This window comes from Aquarana catesbeiana, linkage group LG11, assembly GCF_042186555.1.
Source record: "Aquarana catesbeiana isolate 2022-GZ linkage group LG11, ASM4218655v1, whole genome shotgun sequence".
NCBI lineage: Eukaryota > Metazoa > Chordata > Amphibia > Anura > Ranidae > Aquarana > Aquarana catesbeiana.
This window is the reverse complement of record NC_133334.1, coordinates 253,343,094-253,359,593: the sequence shown is the minus strand read 5'-3', so window position 1 is coordinate 253,359,593 and position 16,500 is coordinate 253,343,094. Positions and strand designations below refer to the sequence as shown.

The following is a 16,500-nucleotide window of genomic DNA, read 5'->3' as shown; positions in this document are numbered from 1 at the left end:
CCCAGGACACTGAGGACTATATAGGCTTGGCTGTGGAGAATAATATATTCCCCCTGAACACTGAGGACTATCAGGGACTCTGATGTGTTTGTATTCTGTCTGGTAATCGTGGAACACATTTTTTGGGATGGATATCTTTTGATCTCACAGATATATATGTGTTTGTTGTCGTCATATCCACGTTTATGCTTGGTGAGAAGTGTGTGTAACTAGTATATTGATAATTGATTTAAATACTACACTATGGCCCTTCTTTTGTTGCTTTTGTATGTGAGCTTTGTCTATCTGATATACCCGTGGCAGGGCCAGATTTTTTAAGGGGGGTTGGAAAGTGGCTAAAGTGGATTTAAAGAGGAACCCCACTTATTACTGACATGCGTTTTTGCTGCTTGTAATTTTAAGCAGCCATTGATTCTGGTGACTTTTCACTTTGATGGGTGATTTTTATGGACCTTCCGGCTAGGGAGAGGTCATACGATGAAACAGGATATGGAGGACAATATAGGCCTGGCTATCAAAGAATACTATGATCCCCATTATATATATTGGCCTGGCTGTGGAGAATAATATGATCCACCAGAACACAGAGGACTACAGGAGCCTGGTTGTGAAAAGTACTGTGATCCCCTAGAATACTGAGATCTACAGCATAAAAGCCTGGCTGAGAAGAGTGCTATGATCTCCTAGGACACTGAGTTCTTTATAGGCTTGGCTATGGCGAGTACTATAATCCCCCAGGACAATGTGGTCTATATAGACCTGGTTATAAAGCGTACTATGATCACCCAGGAAATTAGGTCTATATAGCCCTGTCTATGGAAAGTAGTATGATCTCGGAGGATACTGAGGATTATATATGCCTGGCTATGAAGAGTACTATAATCCCCAGGACACTGAGGTATTTATGGGCCTGGCTTTGAAGAGTATTATCCCTCAGGACATTGAGGTTTACATATAGGCCTGGCTATCAAGAGTACTATGATCCACCAGAACAATGAGGTCTATATAGTCCTGTCTATGGACAATACTATGATCTCTCTGGACACTGAGGTCTACATAGGCCAGGCTATGAAAAATACTGATTCCCCAGGACACGGAGGACTGTATGGGCCTGACTTTGGAGAATACTATGATTCCCAAGGATAATGAGGTCTATATATATATATATAGGCCTGGCTATGGACAATACTATGATCCCCCAAGAGATCAATGACTATGTAAAGAGGGGGTGGTGAAGTTGGAAGAGGCAAGTTATCTCACGCAGTTAGTGTGTGAAAAGAGAGATGAGTCCTACAGAAACCTTACCTCAGATTGGGCAGGCACAGTGATCTGCGGGGGGAGATTAATTTCCGGCACTCTGCAGTCGGTGGTGAAAGTTACTGGCACAGATAGCGGATTCTCTACTGTTAGAGTGGCTGCAGTGCTTTGGCGCACCGGAGTCACTAACTCTATGGTACTGATGACACCGGGCGGCGTGGATTTGAAAGTGACATTGTAAAAGAGGTATTCCTGGGTTGTCTCATTCCGGAAAGTCACCTGAAAATAAGAGATGGAAAATTTAAATACCCAATAGTTTTTTTCAAAATATTATTGTCTAAGTATGACAGAACAAGGTGTGTGCAGTCTTCACCGCTGACTGCTGCACAGACACAGCTGGCATCGTGTTACTTGGTATCTGTGATTAAATAAAATGAGGGTTTGATGTGAAGCATTTTTACATTCATCGACTCCTGTTAGTTGAGGATCAATGCCTGTAGGACAGCTTTTGTTTCTCAGCTTTCATTCTCTGAAGCCTTGGAGCCCTTCCGCCCATCTACACTCCACTGTCACCTTCTTCTCCAGCCTGTGACTCCTCACAGCCCAAATCACAGCAAAAACTATTTACACACTGCTCTAATTATCCTGTTCAGGTACCTTGTAAATCAACAGGTCAGAATCTTGGTGGACGTTGAGGCTCCTATGTCTCTGTGTCACTCACCTTAGCAGTGAAGGTGCCTTCCTTGTGAGAGTGAAAGTTTAGCTTGTAGTCCCTCTTGGCAGAACTTGGCACTTCCAGGTAATCCAGACCTTTAATGCTGGTGGCAGCATCAAGACGCTCTGGCTTCACCATTTCAATAAGGACACGAAACCTGAGGATGGCAAAAGCATGAGCAAGGACAGGAAACTGGAACAGGATGATATTTTCTGAGTTGTGTGTTAAGCTATGAAGAGCACTATGATCACATGCATACTGTAAGGCCTATAAAGTCCTGGCTGTGTAGTGCTATAATCACCTGGGACACTGAGGCCTATATAATCCTAGCTATGAAGAGTACCTTGACCTCCCAGGACACTGTGAGGTCTAAATTGTCCAGGTTATGGAAAGTAAAATGATCCCCCAGGACACTGCAGTCTCTAAAGGCCTGGTATATCCTCCTCTCCCTCCTGCCAGCTGCTGCGGGCACACAGGGTGATTGTTTCAGGATGAAGAGCGGAGGAGGGGCCGGTAAATATGCCATATTTATCAGCTCCCTACTTTTCTAATAAACATAGTACGCAATCAGTAACAATTACTCACTGTGTCAAATAAACTGCGTTTACTATGCTTCAGTTTGTGAATGAACAGGGAGCCTCTGTACAGAGCACTTCCTGTTCATTCATCTGCAGTGCAGCTGAGGCTGAAGAAAAAAGGATTGAGAATTGCTTGCTCTGTCTCAAAAGTGAGACATCAGGGTTCTGTTTATACCCCTGCTATTAGATTTCAGAGATTTTATTGTATTATTAGCAAAAAAATGTTTTGATATTTTCAGGGGGCATGTCAGATTGGCTGTGTGAGGCTCCATATTTACTAACAGCAACCCTGTCCCTGGACACTGAGGTCTACACCAGCCTAGTTGTGGAGAGTACTATGATCCCTGTGATGGGAGTCACTTTGGGCGGGGGGGCTTGTGGAACCCAGCTTACCTTAGAGAGGTTGGGAAACTCCTTTTTCAGCTCACTCTTATGTGTAACTTACCCTGTATCTATTAGGGGCACAGGGTGACTGAGAAAATGATGGATACATACTTAATGGATGCTGAGAGCGTGGTTTGGATTACTTCAAAATATGGATTACTTCAGAAATATTTATCAACAATATCCCTTAGGAAATCTATGAAGATAATTAATTAATTCTACTGTATCAGACTGTGAGACTCCTAGCAGATGTTAATATAATCAGCAAGCCACCTGGTGCTGGTGGTCTCCTGTTAGAGTCTGTTTAATAAGGTGTTATGTGTTATTCTCTTAGGTATGCCTCTCCCATTGTTAATTGTTCTGCCTGTCTTCTCATCTTTGTGTTTATACTTGTAATAATGTGTATTGTACAGTATTTTGTATCCAGGGTTGTAGGTGCCAGGCGGTCTAGTCACCTAGGCTGGTTTAGGTGACCAGTTAATTAGCTCATGTTAAAGGGATTGTAAAGTCTCAATGTTTTTCACCTTAATGCATTCTATGCATTAAGGTCAAAAACCTTCCTTGCTGCAGGTGCCCCCAGAGCCCCCCCCCCTTTTATTACCTGAGCCCATCTGTTCCAGCGATGTGCACAAGCCCAGCGGCTCCAGATGCTATCTCTGTAATTATTGGACAGATTGATAGCAGCAGGAGCCATTGGCTCCCGTTGCTGTCAATCAAACTAAGTGACATGGGAGTGGGTCAGAGTCCCGCTGTCTATGTCAATGGACGCAGCAGCGGGACTCTGGAATACGCATGCACGGGTGCCCCCATGGAAAGCGGCTCTCCATGGGGGCACCCAATGAAGGGGAGAAGCCAGGAGCGCCCCCGGGGCACCCCAGAAGAGGAGGATTGGGGCTGCTCTGTGCAAAACCATTGCACAGAGAAGGTAAGTATAACAGGTTTGTTATTTTTATATAAAAAAAAAAAAAAATCACAATTACAATCACCTTAATTAAATCACTATTAGTTGCTAGAGGTGAATTAGCATAGTTTATGTTGGCTGTTTCTTAGTTATGTTAATTTTATTCCTGTATACAAGTTCCTTTGCATACGATAATGTAATCAGGCTCACCTGACCTGGTGTGGTATATAACTTCTGTGTGAGTTTTCAATAAACGTTTGCAGTTCTAATACAAGCTAATGTCGGCTAGTCTTGTATGGTCTGATATAATATCTGGTTCCTATGTCCAGACAGGAGGAAGCGGTATACTGGCGGAAGCACCAAAGTTGGGTGCTGGACGGTTCCGTCGCAATCCCCCAGGACACTGAGGATAATACAGGCCTGGCTGTGAAAACCACTATGATTTCCCAGGAAACTGAGGTCTATAAAGGCCTGGCTATGAAGAATACTTTGATCCCTCGAAGAAAGAGATCTATAGCGGCCTGACTGTGGAGAATAATATCATCCCCCAGGGCACTGAGGACTATATGGGCCTGGTTATGACAAGTGCTATGATTTCCCAGGGAATCAAGGTCTATATAGGTATGGCTATGGAGAGTACTATGATCTGCCAGGGCACTGAGATCTATATAGGCCTGACTATGAAGAGTATTATGATCCTCCAGGGTACTGAGGACAATACTGGCCTGGCTGTGAAGGGAAGTTATGCAACTAATTATCTGGCTTTTCACCTTTGGGCTTTGCGCAGCCAGTTGCTGACGGTCAGCAGTTCAGTGTATGACGTCTTACACGGCACTTCTCTGACAATCGTTCCAGAAGATCTTGGTGGATCGGCTATTCCATGCAGAACATACAGTAATCCCCTCCCATCAGACAGTGGGAAGAAGATTGAGCCCTGAAAGTTCAAGAAAAAAACAAACTTAGCACATCAGTCTGAAATACACATTAAGATTGCTCATGGAGCTGCTGCCCACAGTAATCAGACACAGTACCGTAATAGAACTGCACCATTCTCCAAATGTTTACCTGGTGCTTCTTCCCCTCAGGGCTCATGACCAGCGGGTGGTAGGTGACCTCATAGGGTTTGTTCTGCTGGTGGGCTTCCACTGTAATAGTCTCTGGACCCCTCCAGTATTCGCCATCAATGATGGGATGCAGATTCCATGTCTCATTGGTCTTGTTTGACAGATTGATGCTTTGAGTCTGTTTACTTCGTACTTGGCATTGAAAGTTCACTACCTGCAGAAAGATGAGATTTGAAGGTCATAGGCAAGGGTGGCCGGGGAGCTGGAAAATGTACTCACTGAGACATTCATGAAAGCATTCACATGTTACAGAGAACAATGATCTACAGGAGATCTATCACAAAAATAAGCAAACCAACCTAAACTAAACACAGCAGCTCCAAGTAAAATGATTAAATATTTAGTTTCCTAATTTGTATAGCAATGACATACTCCACAGTGTTGTACAACACTGACCAAGTAACATTAGTCTCTGCACCAGAAAAGCTTAATGTCCCAACTAAGTAACACAATACACTATCATTGGTGGAAACCCCAAACTCCAATGCTGTAAGCACCAACAACTAAGCTACCCTATGACCTGTGCGATAATAGATCAGCACACACTGGGTGAGGTAGGTGGGCATTACCTACCTCTTTGGTGGACTGCAACTCCACACAGGATCCGAACAAAGTAAGAGTTAGTGTTTTGTTCCCTTCAATGAGGCAGGGTAGGTTCTCATAGTGAATATCCGTGCGGATCTCTCGGGGGTGAAAGGTGACATCAAAGGTGACCTCGCTGCCTGCCGTGATGTAACCAGACACTGGAGAGATGGAAAAGTCCGGCTGGAACTTCTTAATGTCCCACTGAAACCTAAGAATAAATGAGACAGTAAAGTGGATGTGTCTTGTGACAGGTACTCTTCCTATCATAGTGCTGCACAGTACCTGGCTCCCAGCTCTCCACTGTTGCTCAGGACGATCCGACGTGTGGCCTGACTCTGCATCACCACAGCTCCAAATGTGACATATTCCTGGTCCAGGCTCAGCTCCAGGCCCTGGCCGCTGCCGCGTACCACCAGGAGAGAACGCACTGCGCCTTCACACTCCATCACCACCTCCTCTGCGAATGGAGCAATGCGACTGCGAGGGGAGAACTGCAGCTCCAGCTTACATTCCCCACCATGGGCGGGAATCCTCACCACTGAGCTGGGGGACAAGCTGAGAACCTGCAGAGGGTGACATATATAGTATAGAAAGTATGTATACATAGAGAGTCTGTATTCACCTGGAGGAAAACTGTAGTGTAGAATGATGTGTCCCCATATTCAGTGTATAGGCACAGGTGGGCACATCATCCTTGTGTACTATTATTGTATGGCTGTGGCAGTATTATACATGCACACTATCATAGCTGTGTACTATCAATATATGAATGTGGCAGTATTATATGTGTACCCTATCATAGCAGTGTACTATCAATATATGGATGTGGCAGTATTATACGTGTACCCTATCATAACTGTGTACTATCCATGTATGGATGTCGCAGTATTATATGTGTACCCTATCATAGCTGTGTACTATCAATGTATAGATGTGGCAGTATTATATGTGTACCCTATCATAGCAGTTCATTATTAGTGGCTGTGGCGGTATTACATATCCTGTGGATGTGCAGCATTGCATGACATACTGTACCTTGGGGTCCTGCAGTGCAGGGACATTGGCAGTCAGACTCAGGCTACAGGTGACTGGGGCTGCACTCCTATTTACTACACTGATGTTCTTCTTCACTGTCTGACCGATGCTGACTGCACCAAAGTTGGTCACTTTATATTTGGGATCTGCGACTTCAACCTGCGAGAAACACAAATATTTGCTCGTCGTCTTAGAAGTGAGGTTTGATAGAGGATTTGCAGGTCTCATTAGTGTAGTACACAGATTCCATACCTTCATTTCGATCCCCTGGCCCTGGAGACGAAGATTCTGCGTGGAGTGACCATTCAGCTGAAAGACAACCATCTCCTGGTACAAGATGGCCGCCCGGGGATAGAAGGTGATGGGGACCTCCATCTTGCCACCAGGGGGGAGCACATCTGAGTTGAACTCAACCACCATGTGGGCCGTGTTACTGTACAGACAGTCAATGCTACCAAGGAAGAAAGACAAAATGTCACATGACAAGACAACCAGACTCCTGCCAGACCCATGGCCTTCCACTCCAGTCTACAGTGGCCACCAACAGGTCATGCTATCCACCTCTGTTCACACAATCAAAAAATGGCAGCTTCTACACTTAAATGTGCTTCTACCTGTAGGTCTGGAAAACATGATTCTGCCAGAGAGCACCGAATACTGTAAATCTAATGGTAATATGGGCCAGCTGTTGTAGAATTTCATATTAGCCAATGTATTTCATATTAATTTGCATATGTTTTATTGATAATATAATTATTATTCATATTATTATTATTCATATAATTATTATTCATATTATTATTAGTGTAGTAGTAGTAGTGGAATTTATCATCAATATTATTATTAGTTCAATATTAAGAAAAGTTATTAATTTATAGGAGTTAATACAATAATATTTATAATATAGAATAGTTCATTGTAAGTTTTTAAGTCAACTACTTAGAAGAGAAACACTTTGACAGCAATTGAACTACAGCCTGATAAGATAATATTCCTTGAGGGTAATAAACCAACCATTGTCAAGAATAAGTGATAAAACTTCCAATACTGGTGGTTTAAAAGTAATTATGTGGAATATGTGGAATATGGGAAAGCTATGTACATTGATTAAGTTTAACAGGGTCAAAAAGGTCTGCTTGTGCCCTCATTAAAACTGTTAAAATATACTGAATAAGAGAACACTGATGTGTATGTATGTATATATGTACATGTTAATAATTAGACAATATTGAATAAAGCCGTTAATTTTGTATATATATATATATATATATATATATATATATATATATATATATATATATATACATATATATATACACAAAATTAACGGCTTTATTCAATATTGTCTAATTATTAACATGTACATATATATATATATATATATATATATATATATATATATATATATATAATAAAGTACCTTTTTGTGAAACCAATATATGAATACATACATATAGGTATGTATAGTGAAAAACTATAAGACATATAACACATAAAGGTGGGGTTGTTGCAAGTTCATTTTCCCAAAGTCGTAAATCTGTTATACTTGTGTTGGAGAAGTCTTATCAGGACAAGGAGGGTTTGATTTAACATGACTGGGTGCCATACTGTCGTTACACAAGTATTTTAATGGGGAATAACCATAGACAAAACCAGTTATAAATAATTTTAATAAACATATAGGAATTCTGGGAATGAATAAGTTTGTCTGGTTGTATGACGGGTGTCAGATTTATGGTTAGTTACATTAACGTAGATCTTAGCAACCAATCATGATGTACCTAATATGCTTGCATTGTAAGAAACTGTATAAATCAGACCTGCATCTTGTAATATTTTGAACATAAACCTGTGTGTTCCCAGGTGTTGTTAATAAACCTGCATCACTGATGACCTGCCTAGTTCGATACGTCATTTTTCTACACAGGTTTTTGTGTTCAGTTTCAGCATATTGATATATGTTATCATGGCTCTGTGTCATTGTAATAATCAGTGGATTTTGTGTCATTGTGATGGCTTCAGTGTTGTTGTGGAGGTCAGTGGATTTGATGCCATTTGTGTGGCATTCGGTGGATTTGGTGGACATAGGACAAAATTTGGAACATTTCTAGGGGTATGAATATTTTTTCAACGCACTGTATATTAATAGTGAAAAATGGGGTGAAATTACTGCGCTTACCATAGGTAGGTAGGAAAGCAGTAACACTGCAATGGACAAAATTGAATGGATATATAGGAAAAAAATGTAGCACTAACAACTAAACATGTGAACGTGCATAGGTGGAAAAATGCATAAACATAACATAAAAAAATATATGTAAAATTCTTGTAGAAACAGGTGACAGATGTCACACAATCTACTTAGACATATAAATAGTGCCTCAGTATTAAAGTGCAACAGTGCAATAATCTACAAAATGAATGTAAAAACAGAGAAAAATGTCATTGAAAATTGAAATAAGGAGCCAGGTTATATCAAAGGTCTTCTGGATTGTCCACACTCTGAATCTGATTGAAGAAAGTAAAATTGAGTTCTAGGGCAGACAGCATCAAGTGAACCAATGGCTGGTAACAAAACACCCGGGATAGTGCATCCTCCACCAAGGGTAGGGGATGGGTACTCTTACCAGAAGATGTGGACCCACTTGTCAGCGGCAGCAAGTCAACCAAGCGTGGAAGGAAGGGAACCGGAACTTTGGGATGGGTCACTGCAAGGTCCTAGCATTGTCCTCAAGGATCTCATCCAATGGATGTACAGGGAACCAGAACCTTGAAGCAGGTCGCCGAAAGATCCTGGTGACCCTTACAGGATCTCATCCAATGAATTTGCAAACATAGGGATCATAAAAAGTGCCTCATCATATAGGTCAAAAGTGGATGGATTTGTTGATAAAATGGTACAAGCATCATGATGATGAGTACAATAAAATGTGCTCACAAATTTAAAAAAAGGCAATTTGGAGAGATAGGCTAGCAAACCCGATACGTTTCGTCCCACTGGACTTCAACTGGGGTATCAGCCTACTCTCCCACATTGCTTATACAGTGGAACCTCGCATTTCGCAATACGAGCAATTATTTTTTAAAAATCCTGACTCAGTTTGTGAGTGTTGTCTTGCAAAACGAGCAGGATTCAAGCCTCTGCAGTGTGCAGTACCGCATTTGGCCAGAGGTGCGGGGGCGCCAGTGACACTCGGAGCCATTTGGAAATACTCGGAAACACTCGGAAACACTCAGTTCCCGAGTGTTTCCGAGCCTTTCCGAGGGTTTCTGAGTGCAGCCGAGCGGTCTCCGAGTATTTCCGAGTCTCTCCAGTGCCCCCCCACCTCTGGCCAGATGAGGTATTGCATGCAATAAAAGTCAATGTGGAACTAATTATCTTCGTTTCCATTGACTTCTATGGGGAAACTCGCTTTGCTATGCGAGTGCTTTGGATTACAAGCATTCTCCTGGAACGGATTATTCTCATAATCCAAGTTTCCACTGTATATACAGAATAGTAAAAAGAGTACTGGACCAATCAATAATCAGAACGGCGTAGCCCCGTTCCTGGCATCTGATTCAACAGGCATGGCATCTCGCATGAGTTTCACGCATCGTCCTGATGTCAAAAACCCGAGAGACGTCAATCGCGTGACTCCACATGTGCCCTCCAGATATCAATCCAGTGTGATCGGCAGGGTCACGCAAGAGTCATACCTCGCTAAGGGGTCAGGGAAGAGACACCGATCACGTGACTCCGTGCATGACCTCCAAGCCTCACTCTAGTATGGCCAGCAATATCAACACGCTCAGCTCTGACACCTACTGCGCCAAGCCTCGAGTTCAGTGTGAGTCAAGCCTCGGCTTGAAGAGATGACTGCAAAGTGAGACACATAATAAGTCAATCATGGTGTATAATACCTGACTGGCAACATGAAGCCAAGTCAGAAACGTTAAGAAATAAAAAATAAAAAATTTTATAAAAAAGTTTGCACGGATCTACCAGTTGAAGAGAGGGACATCACCCACGGGATCATCTAAAGTACACACTACTACAATTTTACAGTCGACATTCATGCCGAACAGCAAATAGCATTTTAATTTGTGTATCCAGAACGTTTCCAGATGGGACACTCGTCTAAGACTGGAATCTCCTCTCCAATTAGGGACAAATGTATCTATAATCTGGAATAGTGCCGAGGGACGGTGTGATTAGAACTACCTTGACTAGTATTAACAAAGGTCCTACTAAACACAGCGTCTAACCTAGCCCTTCGAAAACAACTCAAAGTAGGTAGAAATTGCTGAAAGATAGTAATGTGGACCCACAGGATTTGTTGTCAAGGGAGGGGGGTCAAGTGACTTCCGTCTTTCCCCCGTCTCTCTGGTTTTTGACATCAGAACGAGGTGTGGAACTCACGTGAGATGTCATGCCTGTTGAATCGGGTGCTGTGAATGGGGCTACGCCGTTCTGATTATTGATTGGTCCAGTACTTATTTTACTATTCTATATATTGAAGTAATGTGGGAGAGCAGGCTGATATCCTAGTAGAAGTCCAGTGGGACGAAACACATTGGATTTGCTAGCCTAGCTCTCCACATTGCCTTTTTTTTCAATTTGTAATCACATTTTAATTGTACTCATCATCATGATGCTTGTACGATTTTATCAATAAATCTATCCGGTTTTGACCTACACCATGAGGAGGCGCTCTTTCTTTTAATGATCCCTATGTTTGCAAATTCATTGGATGAGGTCCTGTAAAGGTATCACCAGGATTTTTCGGCAACCTGCTCCAAGGTTCTTGTTCCCTGTACATCCATTGAACGAGATCCTTGAGGACATTGCTAGGAATTGTGTACTGAAGATTTTGGAAGAGCAGACTTTGAATCTGTGGACTTATGCACTGGACACTTTTTGATCACTTTGATTAGTAATTATTGTAGCACAAAGTAATATTTTATGGACTAGTATACACTTATTAATTGGTTATTTGCACATTATTTATTGTTGTTTTCTTTGCAAATCATTTATGTATTTATTGTCTGTGTTATTTGCGGTCAAAGACAGATTAATTAGCTTGCTTTATATTTTTTGCTATATTTGCACAAGATAATAAATTGAGGGGTTTGAACAACACTTTAATATAAGAGCACATAACCAACAGTGCTGTAATATTTTTTTTATAGTTCAATCTTAGAATATCAGCTGATTTTCTAATGTAGCAGCTTTGAAGGTCATTTTTTCTTGAGGCGCGGACATAGTACTTGAAAGGTTGGTGCATTCTGTATTATTTTGGTGATTGGTGGATTCGGTGTCAATATGAAGTTCAGTGGATTTGTTGTCATCGTGGTAATCAGCAGTGTTAATTTAGTCGACTAAAGCGACTAAAATATATTAGTCGACTAAAGCGACTAAAATATTTTAGTTGACTAAAATGACTAAAACATTTTAGTCGACTAAATGAATACTATTTTAGTAGACTAAAATACGACTAAAACTAAAACAATTGAGATGACTAAAATACAACTAAAACTAAAAGCCATTTTAGTCAAAAGACTAAAATGAGACTAAAACTAAAATGCCATTTTTGGTCAAAAGATTATGACTAAAACTAAATTCCAATTACTGAAATGTACTGGACATTTTAGTCGACTAAAACGTAGGACATTTTAGTCGACTAAAATGTACTGGAGATTTAGTCGACTAAATACAACTAAAACTAAAACAATTGCAGAAGACCAAAATGGGACTAAAACTAAAATGCCATTTTAGTCCTAAGACTAAAATTAACACTGGTAATCAGTGAATTCACCACAATGATACCGGTCAGTGTATTTTTTGAAATTGTGGCAGTCAGTGGATTTGGTGTCAATATGAAGTTTGGTGAATTCCGTGTCATTGTGGTGGTCTGAGGATTTGGTGTCATTGTGACAGTCAGCGGCTTCTGTATCATTGTGACGGTTGGTGAATTTAGTGTCAATGTGGCGGTCAGTGGATTTATTGTCATTGTGGCACTCAGTGGATTTGGTGTCATTGGTGCAGTCGGAGAATAAGGTTTTGGGGTATTTCAGCTCACCTCACATCTCGGTCATCCTTGTTAGTGACGATGAGTGATTTCCTGACCGGTTTCATCCCATCATGGAAGATGAAGCAATGGCCAAAGTTACATTCTGTAAAAGATAAGTGTATCCCAGGACACACCGCACGTCCTTGTATCTGGCACGTCAGCATCGGCCCGTTTACTATCTGTAAGATGGCAGAAGACACATTATTATATGGTGGATGATCTTAGTCTGCCTGTATACTGCCAGGACCGAGGTTAATGTGTCATGCAATGGCACCCCATACTGCACACAGGTATGAAGATGGAAAACCTGATGGCCTACTTCCACGATACTCAAGACCAATACAGTGCAATATGGAGCCCCTGAGTTTCCTTCATGGACACGCTGGTATTTAAGTCCCTCACCTTCTCCTGACTCTGAAGGGCCCCAAGTTTTTTCTACAGGGACTCACAACGATGGTCCATATACCATTATATGAGCCAGTGAGCCAGTTACAGTCCCACTAGGGACTATGATGCAGGGTCTGGCCCACTGCATCATGCACATTCCCAGCATCTCAAAACCTTCACTGGTCTCTGATTGCTGCTGATTCAACAATCTTTACTTGTTCAGGTCACAGGACAACTGACTGCTATGTGATGGACAGCAAATCCCTATTCAGAACATACATTGCTCATACCTGGATAACTAGCTGGGTATCTTTGATTATGCATCTCTTGGTAGGATAGAAGGTCAGGGAAGTCTGGGCTTGTCCTCCAGGTGGCACACACCCACTGCTTGCAGTCAGGCTCAGGTACTCCTGGAGCACTCGTGGTGTGGACAGCGTGCAGCTGAAGTTAAAGGGGAACCTTCCATTATTAATGATGTGGAACTGGAGAGTGGAGCTGTCGTTAATATCCACCTATGGTTCAAAGACAAACATAATAAGTGACAAGCAGAACATCCGGGTGTAGAGAGGGGCAGCACTGAGGTCTCTGTCAGCCCCCCTAAAAAATACACCAGAACTACAGCTATTCCCTATGTTTGCCATATAACAGGTTCTCACCTGTCCCAGGTCAATCTCATTGGGCTCCTGGGCAGACAGGGTTGTGACTGTCCCGGTGTTGTCCTGGCACTGTATGAAGACTTCTGTGGTGTGGCTGTCAGCTTTTACATTTAGATATAGCGGCTCAGTTTTGGTCTTGATGTCACAGATTAGGTTGAAGTTGACCTCTCCGATTTGTGATGGCTTGAACTGGATGCAAATGGGAAACCTGACAGCACAGAGAGGTAATTAGTGTCACAATGGTGTTGGGGGAGGCTGGGACTGAGGGGTAGGCAGGGATGGCGGCTTCCTTGGGCACTTCAGCAGGAGGGGGGGGGGGGGTGCAAAAAGAACAGGACCTGCAAACTAAAGGGAATTGAACAACAAAAGTTTTATAGTGTGTATCCAGCTTTGGTTTCTGAAGTAGTTCACATCTTGTGTGTGTGTATGTGTGTGAGTGGTGCACTTTGTTTTTTTTCACCTTGGGTGCTAAGAGACCTTGTACCATTACTGGAGGGAAGGCAGATTCATGTTAGGTGTTGGGTGCAGAAACGTACTGTCTGGGGAGCTGCACAGGGGTCCATAATGAGGAGGGACAGGCATTCAGAATGCAGGGACCTTTTTTGAGTGAGGGTACAGCCGGTGACTGGTGAGGTGGGCACACAGAGGTACAGCATACTGCAGTATATTTGTGGGTGCTCGACCGAGGAGGTACAATAAGATAAATGACAATGGCAAGTCCCTCGTCTGCACAGGAGGATCGGTTGCCATTCATTATGTATATTGGAACATTACACCTGGCTCTGAAATTATGAGGAATTTTGTGTGTCTGTTAGTGTAGGTGACAATATGTATCATATACAGGAGTAGCACGCTGTGATCACAGAGTTCCCAGCACTGTCCTGGTGGGACCGCACTGTCACCAGAGGACAGAACAAACAGATGCTATCTTTACCTGCCCAGTGGAGGGACAGATCCTTCCTGCGGTCTCACTGATAGACTCTGGCTGCGACTCTCCGAGAAACAAGAATGCTCCCGGAAGCAGAAGCTAAGCGCCTTCTTCTCATTATTAATGAGGTAGACGGATTCCTCAACTTCCTGACCTGTCCGCAGTGGGAACAGAAAACGAGGAAGAAAATTCATCAATAAAGAGCAAATGCACTAAACACCAATGAGGAACATATGCAGATTTTTATCAAAGAGAAACTTTTCAAAGAAAGTGTGCTAAAAGACGAGGAGAGTAATCCGTGATGATATCACCGAGGGTGGAGCTTCTCTTTCGGGCTATGACCTGCCCAGCTTTAATGATTCCACACACAGGTCCTAATTTTTAACTCTCCTGCATGTGTATGACTGTTCGCTGTTTTGGAAGAGCAAGGCTCATCAAGAAATAGATTTCCTTACATTTTTCAAGTCTGGGCATGGAACATAATGGATGGCACTCAGTATGGAGAAAACTCCATAATGACTGGTCGGGATATTGGGAGGTCACCTACCAGTCAGCAGAGATCGGAAGTTGAGGTGGGACCGGTCCAGGGACACAGAAGGTTCTAGAGCTTTTCCAACCAGCAGGAATGGGACGGAGATGTTCTGCTCAGGGATTGTGAAGGACCAGAAGGACTCACTGATGTCCAGGACTTGAGGGACAAACTCGAATGTGATCTGAGGACAAATCAAGTCAAATGTTATGGGATGGTGGTATCAAGTAGTGGATGGAGGGCTGAATTCTGCCTGTAGCGCTCGGGCCATGTGTATGACCACCAACATCTGTGGTTGCAGAGTTCTGCGTTATTTTTTCTTTATGATTTAATAAAGCTTTTAAGCAGCTGCAAGCACATGAAAAAACAAAACCTGTCATAAATTAGATAAGTAGGCTACCTTTCCTGTCCACCTACCCCCTATCCCGATAACCTGGAACCATAACACCTACCCTTTTCCTTTAAACATTAGTGACATGACTTCTACCTTCTGCCATGGGGCACTGGTACCATGACACCTACCCCTTTCCCTGATACACTAATGACATTACACGTACTCCCTCCCAGGATGCATTGGTACCATGACACCTACCCACCCCCTCCCAATACACTGGCACCATGACCATTACTCCTCCCCTGAAACACTGGTGCCATGATATCCAACCCCCCCTCCCTATACCCCATACACTGGCACCATGACATTTAACCCTTCCCATGATGCACTGGCACCATGACCCCCCATGATACCTACCCCCTCCACCAATACACTAGTACCATAATACCCCCTCCCCCATTCCCCAATAGGCTGGTGCCAGAACACCTATTCCTCCCTTGATACATTGGTGCCAAAACCTACCTCCACCTTCTTCTCTGGCTGGATCAGCCCCTGTTCATTCAGACAGCGGAAGGATGGAGGGTACTGGATAGTTGGGGGGTCCTCACATGTCCACAGGAAGGAGTAAGGACTGTTGGTGGGATTCACAATACTGAAGCTCCTAATAAAATGCAATAAAACAAAATGTTTTTTTCTTTGTTTTTTTGTTTTTTTACAAATACTGTACATTACATAGACCACTGTGACTTCTTTGTGTTCCTGCTTACCTGACATTTTTGGTCCTCACCCCCACCGAGGTGAATTCCACGACTCGGGTGTTTGGATCCAAAGTGGTCCCTGAAGGGGCTCCGCGGGGTCCACATAGCTCTGGGTTGCGCCTCCCACTGCTGATATAGTCAGATTCCTCCAACTGAAAGTGGCAGAATGGTCGCAGGCTACGGCCTTTGACCAGGAGATGTGGCTCTGGCTGCCCGGGGAGCAGATTAGGGATGCTGGAAGATAGGAAGAAATAAGATCATCCTGGGTCAATCATT

General features: G+C 42.9%; 1 protein-coding gene across 1 annotated transcript in view; it reads right to left on the bottom strand.

Moving 5' to 3' along the window:
- Positions 1 to 16,500, bottom strand: part of HYDIN (HYDIN axonemal central pair apparatus protein) — a 128,897-nt gene that overhangs the window by 2,034 nt on the left and 110,363 nt on the right. The window contains exons 69-83 of the mRNA XM_073605646.1: positions 16,234 to 16,458; positions 15,989 to 16,127; positions 15,151 to 15,316; positions 14,610 to 14,757; positions 13,676 to 13,883; positions 13,310 to 13,531; positions 12,642 to 12,811; positions 6,832 to 7,030; positions 6,580 to 6,738; positions 5,827 to 6,107; positions 5,533 to 5,752; positions 4,901 to 5,113; positions 4,606 to 4,769; positions 1,979 to 2,129; positions 1,306 to 1,536 (exon numbers count right to left, since the gene is read on the bottom strand). Coding sequence (XP_073461747.1) covers positions 1,306 to 1,536; positions 1,979 to 2,129; positions 4,606 to 4,769; positions 4,901 to 5,113; positions 5,533 to 5,752; positions 5,827 to 6,107; positions 6,580 to 6,738; positions 6,832 to 7,030; positions 12,642 to 12,811; positions 13,310 to 13,531; positions 13,676 to 13,883; positions 14,610 to 14,757; positions 15,151 to 15,316; positions 15,989 to 16,127; positions 16,234 to 16,458 — 2,896 coding nt within the window. The remainder of the gene's footprint in view (positions 1 to 1,305; positions 1,537 to 1,978; positions 2,130 to 4,605; positions 4,770 to 4,900; positions 5,114 to 5,532; positions 5,753 to 5,826; positions 6,108 to 6,579; positions 6,739 to 6,831; positions 7,031 to 12,641; positions 12,812 to 13,309; positions 13,532 to 13,675; positions 13,884 to 14,609; positions 14,758 to 15,150; positions 15,317 to 15,988; positions 16,128 to 16,233; positions 16,459 to 16,500) is intronic.